This window comes from Scomber japonicus, chromosome 23 (genome assembly GCF_027409825.1).
Source record: "Scomber japonicus isolate fScoJap1 chromosome 23, fScoJap1.pri, whole genome shotgun sequence".
Classification (NCBI taxonomy): Eukaryota; Metazoa; Chordata; class Actinopteri; order Scombriformes; family Scombridae; genus Scomber; species Scomber japonicus.
The window spans coordinates 12,201,360-12,216,912 of NC_070600.1; the positions used below are offsets into that span (position 1 = coordinate 12,201,360).

The following is a 15,553-nucleotide window of genomic DNA, read 5'->3' on the forward strand; positions in this document are numbered from 1 at the left end:
AAAATGAAACTACAATCCTTGTGGGGAGTCTTTGCAAGAGTAAGCGATAAAATGAAACAGGAAAGATGAAGATTATGAATAAAATTTGCATATTATAAAAAGGCATAGTTTGTAGCAGAATATCAAAACATTATATGTGGAAAGAATATACCAACTATGCTTTATAGGAATGTTAAAATAAATTAGAAATGTGTTGTGCACCCTTTAGCACAATCCACATCTTAATTGTCTCAAAGCTTTACAGCTTCTTCCCTAATGTGTCTGCTTCTCTTTATCTCCTCATTTGTGGTTTAATTATCCCTAATGCTTTGTAAATTCAGTGTATATGATGTACAGAATGCATTAAACACACAAACACCTACTTGCACACATAAAACCTGCCCGTTCTGAACCATTATCCAGAGTCACATCTGCTGGCTATTAATCAGCCCCCTGTTAGCTCATCAACAGACAGATTGAATAGAGGGACAACAGCAGGTAAACACACTGGCAGGTGTACCCGCACAATCACTTCCTTCCTTCCAGAGCACTCCCTCTGATTGGAGATTAATGTGTCCATCTGGGCCTCATTACAACTTTAAAAAATGTTATGGAACTTTCTCTACACTTTTTAAGAGATGCATATGGATTCAAACCGGATGGTAAAATGAAGTTCATGCATTTAGAGGACAACTAATTAACAAAAAAAGGGCACAGGTTGGATGCCATCAGATAATTGCCATCAGCTGCAGAAGCAAATAGGGTGCTTGCTGGTGTGCAGCCAAAGTTGTAACAACACTTTCTGGACTTTTGCCACTCATAATTTTAAGAAAGTCATGTGTGAGTCCAACATAATGGCATATTTGCTCACGTACCCATGCAAATTCCAGCAGACACCATATGCGTTTCAAAATGTAGCTCTTTATATATCTAAGTTGTTCACTCAATATTGATGCTGACATTAGAGACATGCTTTCACATTTTAAGCCCTTGACAAACACACTGACTCTCTCTGACATTCAAAAATCAATGGAAACAATCAATTTTAGGATGTGACAGACTGAAAATGAACTTGAACACAGGCTTGGCATAGGGAAATGTTGCAGTTGGGTTAGTCTAGGGTGCCAGAGATGGAATAAATGCATATGGATGTGAATTTGTTTTTTCACATTTAAATGAAGGCTAGTTGGCAGCTGTCAGTGTGACATCTTAAGTAAGCAAGCTTCTTCTCCACTGATTCCCTTGTGGCACAACCTCTTCTGATCTCACAAATTAAGTGAGTGCTGCTTACTAAAACTGTTGCTCCCTATGGAGCAAGGTCTACCTCCTGCTGCTCCTTCCCACTTTGCTGCTCATTTGCTTAAATCATAATTATTATTATTCTTCACCTAATGGGCTAAATGACATTGTGTAGGAATTCAATGTAAATAATGTATCCAAGTTTAATGGAAGCAAAACCGAATGAATGGAAAATTAGGTTATTGAAGCATGCTTTGGGAGTTTATCTCCTTTAGCAAAAGCTGCAATCTAATACATTATACAGTGTCCATAAATTTGTCAGTAGCCTAAAGGTTAGAGAAGCACATTTGTGAAGAGCTGGTCAGCAGTTAAAATATCTGAACCTGCTGCAAAAGTGTACTGTGTAGGTTAAAAAACAGGGGAGAAAATGTAATGTGCTCTTTCCATCATGAATTACTGCAGAAGTGCCCTTTATAGGAGCACTTAACTCGCAGTTGCTTTACTGGAAGCTATTCAGTGCCTAACTGTGAAGATGTGGAGATGTACTGTGAGGCTGGCAGTTGTGAATGTGGAAGTGGCTGTTGCTGAAAAGAGCATGCATGTCTGCTAGATTGTCCCTGGCAAGCTGAAGGTTAATAAAAAGGCACCGTGATCTTTAGTAAGTGTGCAAGACTTGGTTTCACTTTCCACTAACTAGTCTCTTTTCTCTCTCTCTGAGACAGGACATTTAATTGTATATTTTGTCACTGAAATGAAGAATTTAGATGTTGCAGGAGGACAGGGTTTGTATCTTTCCTCCATAACATGCAACATCATGGAAGACAGCATTTGCACATGATAAGCGAAGCTATCCCTAAATGAAAGCTCAGTCGCCAAATCTCAATTTTTCAAATGCTAAATACTCAAATAGTGATGAGGCTCTGTCTGCTGTCTGCTTCCTCCAGGTGAACGGGCGCGACTTCTCCAAGGTCGAGCATGATGATGCAGTGGTGGAGGCCATTAGGCGAGACCCCATTGTTGTCCAGGTTATCAGGCGAACCCCCACCAGAGGCACGACTGCTGTTGCACACAACTACAGCGGCACACCACAGGAGGTGTGTGTGGTGGACGTATGCACGCAAACGGACATCACCTTCGAGCACATCATGGCTTTGGCAAAGCTCCGGCCAGCAACCCCACCAGTCCCTGACATCTGTCCCTTCCTTTTGTCTGACAGGTAAATACCAAAACCTTCCAATGGATGTCACAAGTAGGCTGGAAATTGCAAACTGAACAGAGAAATCTATGTTGCTGCTAAGTTGTTCTACTTTATTTCATGGTAGTGCTAAAGCAGCTGTATCATAGTATGGAACCCCCTGCATAGCTAAGAACTGTGTGCCTGCGATATCATTATGCAGAGCCTAACCCACATGCAATAATTGCTTCTGTGTGCTACATCCATTTTCTTTAATGGGAGCTTTTGCTGGGCGATTAAAAGCCAATGGGCTGGTAGAGCAGGGATTCTGGCACTGTGTCCATTCTGTGACTATTTATAGGGCTTTGTTGGGCAGCAAGTGAAATCAATTTGTCCTATAAAACTACAAATCTGCCAGTCTTGGTCAATGATCACAGCAAGGCAGTTATCATGGCGACAATTTAAAGAGGTAGGGGAATGTTTGATGTCTGCATTGCTTGTTTGGAGTTTTTAGGAAAATGAGCTGCTAATATCTATAGCATGTAACTTCCCTTGTACTGTAATAACTGCTCTTTTCTTTTCTTTGTAGCTGTCATTCTATCCACACCATGGAACATGAATTTTATGAATGTCCAGAGTACCTTTCCAATACCCCTGTAGAAGTGGAGAGGACGGAAGAGTATGAGTATGAGGTATTGTTTTCGCATTTATCTGATTTTCAGCTGTAAAAGTATATTGTCCTGCATCCTTTACTGGGACAGAACAAAATATTTTTGGTGACAATTTTGCCATCCAGCATTTTGGTCCAGAGTAATGGAGCATTATTTCCATTTTTTTATTCTGTTTTCTGTTTTCTGTATGGCTGATTTCCAAATTCCAAAATTCCAACATTTTGCTGCTTCTGCCTTTCGACCACTAGGAATTAAATTCTACATACTGAATTCTTAATTGTGGGCAGCTTTAAAAATCTAATTTAAAAGTAATGAGGCTAAAAAAAGGGAAAAATACCCGTCTAATATGAGCTTTTTTTTAAACTGTAAAACGTAATCTCCCTCCAAATTGCAAAAAACACATTTCTGAAATAAAAACAGACTACATGATCTTAGGGTCTTCCACCATAGCTACAGTACTGCCTTGTCTGTCCATATAATGTTGACACCAATATAAATATCAAAATCTTATGGCTTTAAATTAATTGATCACATCTACAGTTCCAAGGCGATGAGCCTTTTGCATTTTGGACACACTACAAACGTTCCTCTGATGCTTTACTCTTGCTTTCTTTTAAGGAGCATTGACAAAGATATCTTCCTGAGACAGCCAAGACAGACAAAGCATAGTACCTGTGCAATAGAAATGATCATTTGTCTATTGTAACTACAGTATATTTTAGGTTCATATTTCTCTGTTGATGCAGTGGGACACAGTGTGTCAGTAATACAAAATTTCCAGGAGATAGTCCAAGGCTTGCCTGATGTATGATGTCCACAAGCCCCACAACAATGCAAGAAAAATTGCCTACAGTATTACAATGTACAAGAAAATTGGCTGCCCCTTGTGAAAGCAGCATCTACTCTTTATTTTGTTCAGTGTAGCATCGCAGTCCCTGGGTTTTAAGATGGAAGGCCATTCCTCATATAATCGTGCCAAAAGAAAATCCCACTCTGAAAGTCCTCCCTGTTGAATTACTAGTGTGATTCATTCACAGGCAGTTAGTTTTTCTTTCATCATACACTGTCCATCAGAGATATTTGTGTGCCTTCTCAGACAACCACTTCAAGCTGATTATCTGCTAAAAGCACTCACTGAATCAGTGGAGGAACTTTTATCTGACACATGTAGTGTCTAAATTAAAATATGGTGATGGTATCAAAGTGGCTTTGCTGGGGATTCAATCCACAACATACACAATAGTTTTGGCAAGAGTTTACAGTCAAGAGCTAGCGGCTGGGTGAGGCTGTCAGACACAGTGGTGGTTTGAGAGAAAATTTAATGTAAGCAGACTAACAAGCTTGCAATGACCGTGCTAACTAATGTTAACCATAGTATCCGAAAAATTTAAATTTCCTGAGGGGGGCCAAACTACATGACAATCAATCCAATAGTTCAGATATTTCATTTAAAATCCCAATTATCAACCTCATCACATGACCAGAAGTAAAATCTGTGAAGATCCAAAGTCAGCAGGATTTAACCTCTGGGAACATCTGTACAAAATGTTGGCAATTATTAATAGTATTTTTCCTTCGAACCAAAGTGGTGGCCTGACTGACCAACCAACCAACATCCTTTCAGCAATGCTGCTAGGACAGCTAAAAAAAATGAGTTCAGTTGACCAATGTTACTGAATGAACTGGCATTTATGAAGTTGGTTATGTTGAGTTTTGACTCAAAATATTCTCATTATTATCAGTACAGTTCTATATAGGAAGTTTGGCATGATTGGTAATGTGAAACAACCCATTTTGTGCATCTTTATTTAAAATTTTACACATTATATCAAACACTGCTTGTTAGATGGACATAACTCTTTACAAATGGCCTTTCCCTGCAATGTTACTGCTTTTATTCACAACACAGGTGTCATGGCATTTATTTACACCTAGAGGTGGGAAATTAGTGGTACATATATCCCTGAATATACATCACTACTCCCATTCACACAGGACTCCATGCAAGGAAGTGTTCCTCAGCATCTCAGGGATTGACTGCATGTGTGAAAGGAGCTTAGGTGACAGTGATGGGTGATGTTTGCTACTGCCAGTGGTCCTCCCTGGTTTAATAGGTACTTCCTGGTTCAGCGAACTGCATTGTGGGTCATTAGGATTCCTCTGCTGCCAGCTGTGGCCTACCTTATAGTGTCATCTGGATGAAAGAGTATGAGGGTGTGAGTCGGAGGTGGGGTGAGGGTGGAGGGCTTGTATGCGGTAATAGTGGTAGAAGCAGAGCAAGGTCAGCTTTGCAACACACACACACACACACACACACACACACACACAAACTCGCAACCCCACCTGACAGACGTACACACATCAAATCAGCCGTCCTCAATTACCTCTGTTCATCCATGTGTATCTATTGTAACTGAAACATGAATGCCTTTCCTCTTGGTTGAAACCGAGTAAGGCTGCCATTCCCAGGAACATTACTTCTGACTGACAGGTTTAGCTTCACTTCAAACTGATTGTCCACATGGGTACTCCTGCTGTCATAATGCTCTTGCTACTCACTGAATTTGTTTCAGAGTAATATTGCACAACTGCAGACATATAAGCTGAGGCCTTGGTTATATAATGTTGAATAAATGCAGAATAAAGGCAGATTCTAATGATTGTTCTATTTGGTCAACATATGGTACCAATTAAGAAAGTGGCAGCAGTTGGCCAGAAGGCAGACAGTTCAGCAAATTAGTCAAAATAAACATCTTCGTCTTAATTATAGATTTTCAGTAAAAACATCAAAGGCTTGATTTTTGTTTTTAAATCTTCAAACTTGAAGCAGAAAAAATAATGGTATGCAAAGTACATTACAAGAATAACGAGTCTTAATGAGTTTTGTCTGTGCAAGTTTAAAGTGAGATAAAATGACAAATTCAAAAGCAAGTATCTCTTCCATTATTGCCAATAGAAAATAGTTTGTACTGATGTGCTAAGAAATTGGTTGGCATAGAACAGTACACTAATTCACAATTAAGGGTATTAGCTATGGGGGTGATTGAGCAGTTACTGGGGATATGTGAAAAGATTGTTGTTGATTGTGAGTTCAGCTATGTTGACAAAATAAAAATGGGATAATATAGAAAATATTCACATATAAACACAGAAATGGGATTACAAAGTGATGTGATGGTGATTATTAGCATCTACAAACTACCCAATATAGATTTATCTTGAACCTGAGTGACCAAAAATGCAACCATATCAAAAATCCAACAAAAAGCTAACAGTTTCAACAACTAAATGATAAAAATGGATTACAGTGAACTGATAAATAAGCTGGAAGAGTATGCATGTTATGAAGTAGAGTCTTCGCTAAGCTTCATTTTATGCCACCCCAAATGGTTTAGTCTAAATGCAAACATAACTTTAAAAAAAAAGAAAATAAATAAAGACCAAGCCTAAACATAGCCAATTCCAGGCTCCAATGAACTTCTACTATATAAGTCTGTCTGACAGGGCTGGTGGGCAAGTTGACCAAAAAAACAAAAAGGGTTAGAAAAAAAAAAGTTGAACTGAAGAACTGCTGTAAAACAATGACAGCTGAAAGGATGTCTCTATCTGCAATGGAAACAATGAACCAATGAACATTAGGCACATTTGTTCTGAATGAAATGTCACCGTAGCAGATGTTTAATGTGGCTCTAAAAGACAGTAAACTCCATATGTCTTTATTTCTCATATACTTTAGCTACATATGGTAGATGTGAAACTTCCCATTTGAAATTATGTATTGAAAATGAACATAAATCCCATCTATTGTCACAATGCATCGTATGCCTGATGTGACTGGTATGCCATAATTTAAACACCACAGCGGAAAAGATTATGATCCAATCACCACTAATCGAGCCTCTTTACAGTTTCAGCACCCACAGCTCGACGCATTTGGAAACCAGTGTGTTTCACACCATGATAACTGACTCCAGTAATCCACTAAAACTCAGCGCACTACCTAATATGCACTGACATAGAGGTGTTAGTGCTGCCTGATCCTACTGTATGCAGCTGTTATTTCCCTGTCAGGGTTTATACAAATCAACCAGTGTACTAAACTACTGAGGAGAGTAGCTAGTCAAGACTAGTGCATGTTACTACAATATGATTAACTCTTTATACAACTCAACCTTTGAAGGTCAGGGCTGTCTGCAGGGGGTTAAATGCCACAGAAATTAATTACTTGCCCTGTCAATCTCTGCTATCGGGGTTTCCCATGACAGAAAAAAAAGGGGGCTGGGGCATAATTTTTGCGCCCCCATCCTCAACCCCAGTTTACCCCACGTTCTATCCAACACCCTTTATTTGCGACTTCACAGCGCTGAAATGAATTTGGCAGCGTGGGGTTAATAAAGATTACCCCTGGAGTTATCTTTATGTGATTACCTTTATACACAGCAGAGATCAAAAGGAACCAGTAGCGACTCTGGCTAAATTTAGAGAAATCTCCTGTGGGAGGAGACCAGAAAGTGAAATACCATCACTATAGCCATCAAAGACCTGCCCTGTATGTCACCCCATGCTGGGTTCAGTTTGATACTGACAGCATTTCATTTCACTGATCTACAGAGCACATGCTGGGCCCTGTGTTTGTGTATGTAGGTGTGCTTGTATATTTTAGTTACATTTAAGGTTATAAAAAAACAATTAAGAGTACACTTACATTATGTACTTACTATATATGTATTGGGTTGAGTTGTAATGCGGCAAATGCTGCAACCTTCATGCTCCTTCTGGGGCTCCACCACCGAAGTTCATGGACGCGCATTGTCATGGTAACGGACGTAACCACTGCGCAGTGCGCTTGCTGACCAACATGGCGAGTCTGAAGTGTCTGCTGCGGCACGGTAAATTAGCTTAGTTTGATAGCAGCATTTATTTCCTTGATCGTACAGGTGGCTAGCCTGGCTACCACCAGACCGCATCTCAATCTCAATCTTACATTTATATGTCTTCATGACTGTAAACATTTTGAAAGCAGTGAACAAACACCAGATACACAGCGAGCAACTACACTGCAGCTACGTTATTGGTTACGTTAGCACGCCGCTAACGTTAGCTGTGAAGCTAACGTGCAGAATTGTAGTAACAACTCTGCTATTTTACAGCTAACATCACAACAACAACATATCCTGACTAACTAGACAATGAGCTGAATGTCAGCAGGTAACATTACAGTTTATGTAAAGCAGAGCTGATTTTACTCACCTGTCCGACAGATCAGCGTCCGCCTTCGTTCTCTGCTCCTCCGTCGGTCCCTCCGCCGTTAGAAAACCACACTGATGTGTCCGCGGTTCCTTGTCTGGTCAAAGTCCTTCTTTAAGTGTTCTTCTAACTTTCTCCTCTCTGGTTGTTTCCTGGTCACCTCTCCTTCTCCACTATGTTTTTACCACAGTCTATGGTTTTTACCAGACATTTCTTGCTCCGACTGCATACACTACGTAACCTCCCCTCCCCTCCCCCCTCTGTCTGACCGTGAACGCACCGGAACGCTCCCTGTCTCTGATTGGCTGGAGCATTGTTGTGTTAGCTCACCCCGAGCCACATATTTATCTGTTGAATTTCCAGAGCCCAGGCTGTGCACCTAAGGGACAGCTAGCGGATAGCGAGGAGAGATTGGGTGATTTTAACAAAAACTGTATTATTATCGCTTACTACATCTTTAAATGTTTATGTTTTACTTTTTTGATTCACTATCAATGTTCTAATCAACCCCATTTCCACCACAGCAGGAGGCTGCTTTTAATGTTAAAGTTCTGATAAACAAACTGTGCACTACCTGCCCAGCACCAATTAGCTGGTAATTGGAGTTGAACTCTTCAGTTCTTGGCAGCTTGTAATAATTTTCAATGTTAAGGTTAGATGCCCTATTTACCTAAAGCTACTTCACAAGTGATGAGTATAGAATAACAAAACACTCTCAAAGTGATTAGTTACAGTAATGTAGAGCATAAAAATTAAGGTGGAACAAATCTCCCAAGGGTGATGTCATTTTTGCTGTTCTCTAATGAATTGAAGTCAAAGCAGCTGAAATGTCCATCCAGTCCATGGGGAAAAGTCAGCACATAACAGGTGTACCATGGGAAAACATTAGTTTAACACATCATTGTTTTGTTTGTGTGTGTTTAACAGGAGGTGGAGCTGTGTAGGCAGAACAGCCAGGAGAAGCTAGGTTTGACGCTTTGCTACAGGACCGACGATGAGGAGGACACCGCCATCTATGTCAGCCAGGTAGGGACAGCTGTGATAAACCATGTTAACATATTTCATTGTTTTTATTTTAGGACCTTATGGCAGTTTCATCTTCCTTTCATTCAATTACAGACCAAAAATGCATATTTACTCTAAACCGATTTGCTTTGCAGAAGCACTGGAGTGTAAACAAACGCTGCCTAATGATGTCTGATAGAAACAAAGCAGCCTGTGCATTAAATCTATCTCAGGGCCCCGTGATCAGTTACCTTTGGAGCGGAAAGTTATTAAAAGATTGAATGAAATCCTATTTGAATTTCCATCTTTACATACTGAAGCAGAGAGCAAGTCAGACTGAATTAGGGGAGAAAGAAGAAAAAAACAAACTGTGTGAGTATTTGCCAGTGAAATATCAACTGAGAATGAGCTACGCATGGACAAAGAGGAAGTCAGGTTTGAAATGTGATTCCCGTCCTGCCATCCTCATTCCTCTTCCTTTTAACTTGATTTAATTGAAGGTTTTAATTAGCTCTGAGCGACAACCTTCTCATCCCTCTTCCACAGTATGTTAAATGACACATTTTCCACATCTTATGTACCAGTTCTGAATACCAAACACACAAAACAAAGAGGGAAATTATGACAGATTCCTTTTTAAAATTCAACTTCTTTGCAGCTTGGGGAAAAATACTTCTTCTTGCAAAGTTGTTGATGAGACAAAATGAAAACACATTATTGCACTTGAGAGACAAACCTCGGTGATTGATGGAATTATGAAGGGTTTAAGCACTACAAACTGAATTAGAAAAATGTGTAGTCTGACTGCAGGTGTAGTTTCAAAACCATTAACAAAAATGGTGTGGAAAGTAAGGGCTGTTATGAGGATTGGAAGGCAGTCATATGGATATAAATGGCAGGATTACAAATATGTGCAGTGCAGTATATTTAGCTCCTACAAGGCTTTATGAAAAATGACTTGTATATGAAACTCTTCCTCTGGTATTCCTCTGGTTTTTCACCTGTTCTTCTTGAACCAGACAAGGAAGCTAAACCACAAACAACAGGGGCATCTGCTGAACCTCACACTGTGAAAACAGTCACCCACCAACTGAGCATATCTATTTTTGTAGGTTTGATAAAAAGGATGAAAATGCAAATTTACCTCATTAAAATGTATGTATGGATAGTAAGCATCTTTGGGAACTGCATTTTTTTTCTTTTTGTTTGTTTCCACTAAGGTTTATGTTTTCTCCACATGTTGCAATCTCTTGATCTTCAATGCAAGAACAACAAGGTTTACCAAATCATTGTTGAGGGCCTGGGATGTTGTTGCAGCTTCTGTGTATATCCACTGGGACACTTTGTGGAAAATATGAGGTGTTGATTCATTCAGTTAGAATAGAATCATGTCTCTGCCATAAATACTTGCAACTTTTTCTGCTTTTAGTAGTTTTTTCCCTACTGTATCTCACTGTTGTTCACTCATGTTTCATGTATGACATACATTCTCTTTTGTATAATGTCAAATACTTACATGTTATCTCAGTCAGCAACTTTAGGCAGATACTACTATAAGGATGAATGTGAAGTACTAACACACGTAAGCTTGACAGAACTTATAAAAACTCAACTGTATCATTAAAAAGAGAGAAAACATGCACAGAAGTATAACTTTTTACCTGATAGCAGAGAGGAGAGGGCAATGGTGAAAGAGTGGTTGCATCAGTGGTGTTATGTCCTCATTTGACACAGTTGTCATCAATGATTTCCATGTTTTTCTGTGCAGGTGGAGCCTAACAGTATAGCAGCGAGAGATGGACGCATCAAAGAGGGAGATCGTATTCTACAGGCGAGTATTTTCTTCTCAGTGACCAAAGTACATTTACACCAATTTATATCATGAACTCACATTGCTACCCCCTTGTTGTCTATTCTTAACCTTGAATATGCTACCCACCACCACATTTTTTCTAGTGCGGGACAAATATTTATAGATATATGCTCACTTGTAAGGCAGACTTTAAGAGGGCTGCTAAACCGCTGGTGTCTCCAGACCCAGACGACCGTATGTATATTTAATCACCACATTTTACCAGGGAAATTAAAGTCCTTAGTCGTAGTCAGACCAGGCACTACATCATCTCTAGCACTGCTCTTTGTCTTAGTCTTGTGCAGTTTCTCATTACGCAGAAACACCTATAGGGTCACAGATTGTGGATAACTCGCTTTTTAACAAATGTTCCTTTGTAAGTCTTACTAGAGCTATAACAGAAAAACAGCCTGTGCATACTGCAGAGGTCTGTGGGGCAGATTTGGTGTGTATAAATATGCAAACCAAAACAAATTATTATGGTAAATGTAAGCTAATGTCATACATACACACACAACATACATTCTATTTTATTTTTCTCTGCTGGGTGGTATTTGTTTTTTATGTTTGCTTACTGTCTGGACAAAACCCTCAACTTTGTCCTCTCTAATTTTTATATTCTGCTCATGTTGCCAGCTCTTTCTTGCTAAATACTTTGATATTATTTTCTATAACGTGAGCCATGTCTAGGATATGTTCATATGTATGTTCACTGGAAACACCTGCTCCCTCTTAGTGCCTCCCTCCTTATTAGCTATAGCTGTTTCCTGCTAGTCTGTAAGTTGTGCTGATGGCTCACAGATCATTCTGTGTCTGAACAGCTTCTTGTAGTTTTCAGCATGGTTGGTCTCTATTTCTATTAGATGGGGCTACTGTTAGACTGTGTTGTCCCTATCATGATTAACACACAGTACAAGTTTGGTTTGATTCAGACAGAAGTAAAAGAACAAAACGTATTGACATGATATATTTGTAATAGAAATTGAATGCAATGAGTGATAGTCTAATGGTATATTGACTGCATTTATATAGCACCTTTCTAGTCTGCTAAATAAAACTGCCTTGCCTTGCCTTGCCTTGCCTTGCCTTGCTGACCATTGAAAGCACTTTACACTACCTGCCAAAATTCACCCATTCACACACACATTCATACACAAATGGCAGAGGCTTCCATGCAATGTGCCAACCTGCTCATCAGGAGGAGTTTCTAATGCTTATTCACATGCTTACACAAACAGCCTTTGGGAGTTTTTGTGTCTGTATCTGGTCCAAGGGCATTTCTGGAATCAAACCACCAATTTTCCGATTAGTGGACAACCTGCTCTACCTCTAAACCACAGCTGATTAAAAAACATAATGCTTATACCATAATTCATGTTTTAAAAAATGAAGCACAATTTCCTTTCAATCTGAGTGAACAAGATTTACCAACCATATCTCTCCATATTGATTGTATATGGCACTCCCCGGTCACCACTACTCTCTGTAGTGTTTCTGTTTCCCAGTTGTCTCTGTGAATGGTTGTGAGGAGCAAGGCCTGCTGTACTCCTGGCCCTATTATCTCCTTCTGGCAGCCCCATTACTCTAGTGAGGAAAAGATGAACGCTACCTGTCAAAGAACAGTTAATTGTGTGTCTGGATGTGTGGTGAGAGCAGACTATCGTGAGGTTGGACTATGCACTTGCAATTGACTCCCCTTACCTTACCATGCGAGCAGCCTGCCCATGCCTTTCCTACGGATTGTAGGAATTTGGAGGAGGTGATGGCAGAAAAGAGGGAAGACAAATGGTGGAACAGACAGACAGAGAGATCTGAAAAAAGTGTGAAAAAGAGACTAATGGGGAGAGAAAAACTGACACTTTTTTTCTCTCTTCCTCATTGAAGAGGAAGAGAGAAAAGATGAGGGTAAGATGGAGTAAGGTCTGCTTTACGATAGGAACAAGGGTTAGTTGTGTTATGTTAGTATGTTGTATTGTATTAGTAGCTCATCTTCTCATTTATGTTGGTTATATTGATGACAATAAAGTTACAGATGAGATGGAGTACAATTTTCTAAACATCACCATATACACTTGTTTTTTATTTATAGATAAATGGCTGTGAAGTGCAAGACAGAGAAAAGGCTGTCGCCTTGTTGTCAAGTGAAGATGCAAGGAGCATTATACTACTGGTGACACGGCCGGAAATGCAGGTAAACATACCCACACCTATAGGCTCCCTGTCTTATCTTGACAGCCTATATCAAATAACAACAGCTTCCTGCTAGGTTGCTACCAACTGGTCTTTACTAAGCCTGGTTCTAACTGCTAAGTCCATCTTTAAGGCAAGTCTTTAGAATGGACTTCACGTCGGTTACACCAACCAAACTTAAGCCTAGTCTTAACTAAGCCCAGTCTTACCGATGCGCACCCATGTGAATGCCCACACAACTATGGCTATTGCCTAGCAGCCTGAGTTGCTAAGGTACATTGTTAACAATCTTCCAATGTCTTGCTAATTTGTAACTAATCATTTCTAATTTTCTGCAGCGTTATGGAGGATCAAAGAAAAAGAAAAGGCAATTTCATGGACATTGAGATAAGAAAATGAATAGAGCTTTACAATGAGCACAAGAAAACACTGACTGCATAACAACGTAATGACAGAGAAGAAGCAGTCAACTTGGAGAGAAATAACAGAGGCCATAAATGATTGATGATGGGGCAGTCTTCATTAAGAAAATGACATTCAGACAAAAGTGAAAAGACTTCCTGAGCAAAACAAAGATTTTGACTCTACGCCTGCTCTTGGCTAGGCGTAAGACTTATGCCCAGGCTTGATGAGAAAATGTCTAAAGCCTAGATGGTGCAACTGGTGTAAATATTAGGTCAAAATTAGAATACCAAGTTACGACCGACTTAGCCTAAGACCAGGCGTAAGCCCTGTTGGTGGTGCAACTGGTCCCAGGGGCACACACAAACACACAATTCACACATAGTAGGAGACAGGTTTCTGACAAGACGTTATTATTTCAGCTGGAGGAAGAGATATGGCTTGATGATGAACAACAGCAGCTTGTCGAGGAACTGAAGATGGAGATCCTGGAGGAGAGGAGGAAGCAGAAGGAACATAACTTTGACAGGAGCAATGAGGTAAGAGCAAGTAAGCTTAGTGGACTGAAATTAAAAGGAGAGACAAACATATCCAAATAGAGACAAAAGGATATTATGGAAAGAGTTAGAAGGAAGTCTAAATGAAGGAAGAAAATGGAAAAAGGCAATGGGGAAGTGAGGGATTGTAATACCACATAATTTGATTTACGTAACCTTAACACCATTCTCCCTTTCTGAGTCATTATGCAATCAAATCATGAGGAGCAACAAACATAAAAATCATGTGCAAGTGACTGAAATTACCCCAGAGAAGGGCTAACTGTTCATATTTCTTCATTCACTAGCATCAAGTTGAAGAAGAGATGACAACTGACACTGCTACCTGTTCATCCAACAATCAAGACAAAGATAGTGGGTTTGGACGCAGTACAGACAGTCCAGAGCACCAGCCCCTGCTGGCCAGACTCCACAGGAGGAGTCCAGCACATTGCCTTAGAGAACGATGGCGGGCAGATCATCCACACACGAGGAGAGGGGCCGTAATGTCAGAGGACATCCAATGTCAAAGGACATTGTCCAAAGGCCAGGGCAATGAAGGGGTAGTGAGTATCCGCAATAGTGGAAGTGGGGTCTTAGGTTTAGAGAATCGCTTCCAGCAACTTCTGGAGCTCAAGTGTCAAATCCGGAATGGAGGCGAATGTGGGGTGTACTCCATTCGACACAGTATAGAGTGTAGTGTTACAGAGCAGGGAGGAGGGGATGGAGATGGCATAGATGATGTAGAAGGAGAAGGAGGAGTGGAGCAAGAGTTGAGGATGCTAAATGAGGAATTGCGCAACATTGAGCTGGAGTGCCAGAGCATCATGCAGGCCCATCAGCTCCGCCAGACCCACCAGCTGGACCCCACACAGCCTGCATCCTGTTCACCAGTACGGAGCCCCAAGGACAAGCGGCACGGCAGGCTGGCCGACATTCATGAACATCCGGAGAGGTCAGACAGCGATAAGATCAGAGAAAAGGACAGCTCCAGTGCCTACAACACAGCGGAGAGTGCACGGTCAACACCACTAGGTATGGAGAGATCTCCTGACCACTCACTGCAGAGACACATCAGCATCACCAACCAGAAAAACCTCAGACTGGCATCAGCCACACCCTCCTGCCCCATACCTATCCCCAAGCCCCAGGGTACACCCAGCCGTGGCAGACCAGCAGACCCAGGCCCTGTTATCTCCAGCAGCCCAGACCAGAGTAACCCTTCCCGGTCTGAATCAGACCCTGCCCTGCCTGCAGA

The 15,553-nt window shown here is 40.6% G+C and overlaps 1 protein-coding gene across 1 annotated transcript in view; it reads left to right on the plus strand.

Moving 5' to 3' along the window:
• Nucleotides 1-15,553, plus strand: part of pdzrn4 (PDZ domain containing ring finger 4) — a 33,558-nt gene that overhangs the window by 17,222 nt on the left and 783 nt on the right. Inside the window, exons 2-9 of the mRNA XM_053313775.1 lie at nt 2,163-2,434; nt 2,982-3,084; nt 9,238-9,336; nt 11,084-11,146; nt 13,257-13,358; nt 14,182-14,317; nt 14,611-14,994; nt 15,034-15,523. Of these exons, the coding sequence (XP_053169750.1) occupies nt 2,163-2,434; nt 2,982-3,084; nt 9,238-9,336; nt 11,084-11,146; nt 13,257-13,358; nt 14,182-14,317; nt 14,611-14,994; nt 15,034-15,523 (1,649 nt within the window). The remainder of the gene's footprint in view (nt 1-2,162; nt 2,435-2,981; nt 3,085-9,237; nt 9,337-11,083; nt 11,147-13,256; nt 13,359-14,181; nt 14,318-14,610; nt 14,995-15,033; nt 15,524-15,553) is intronic.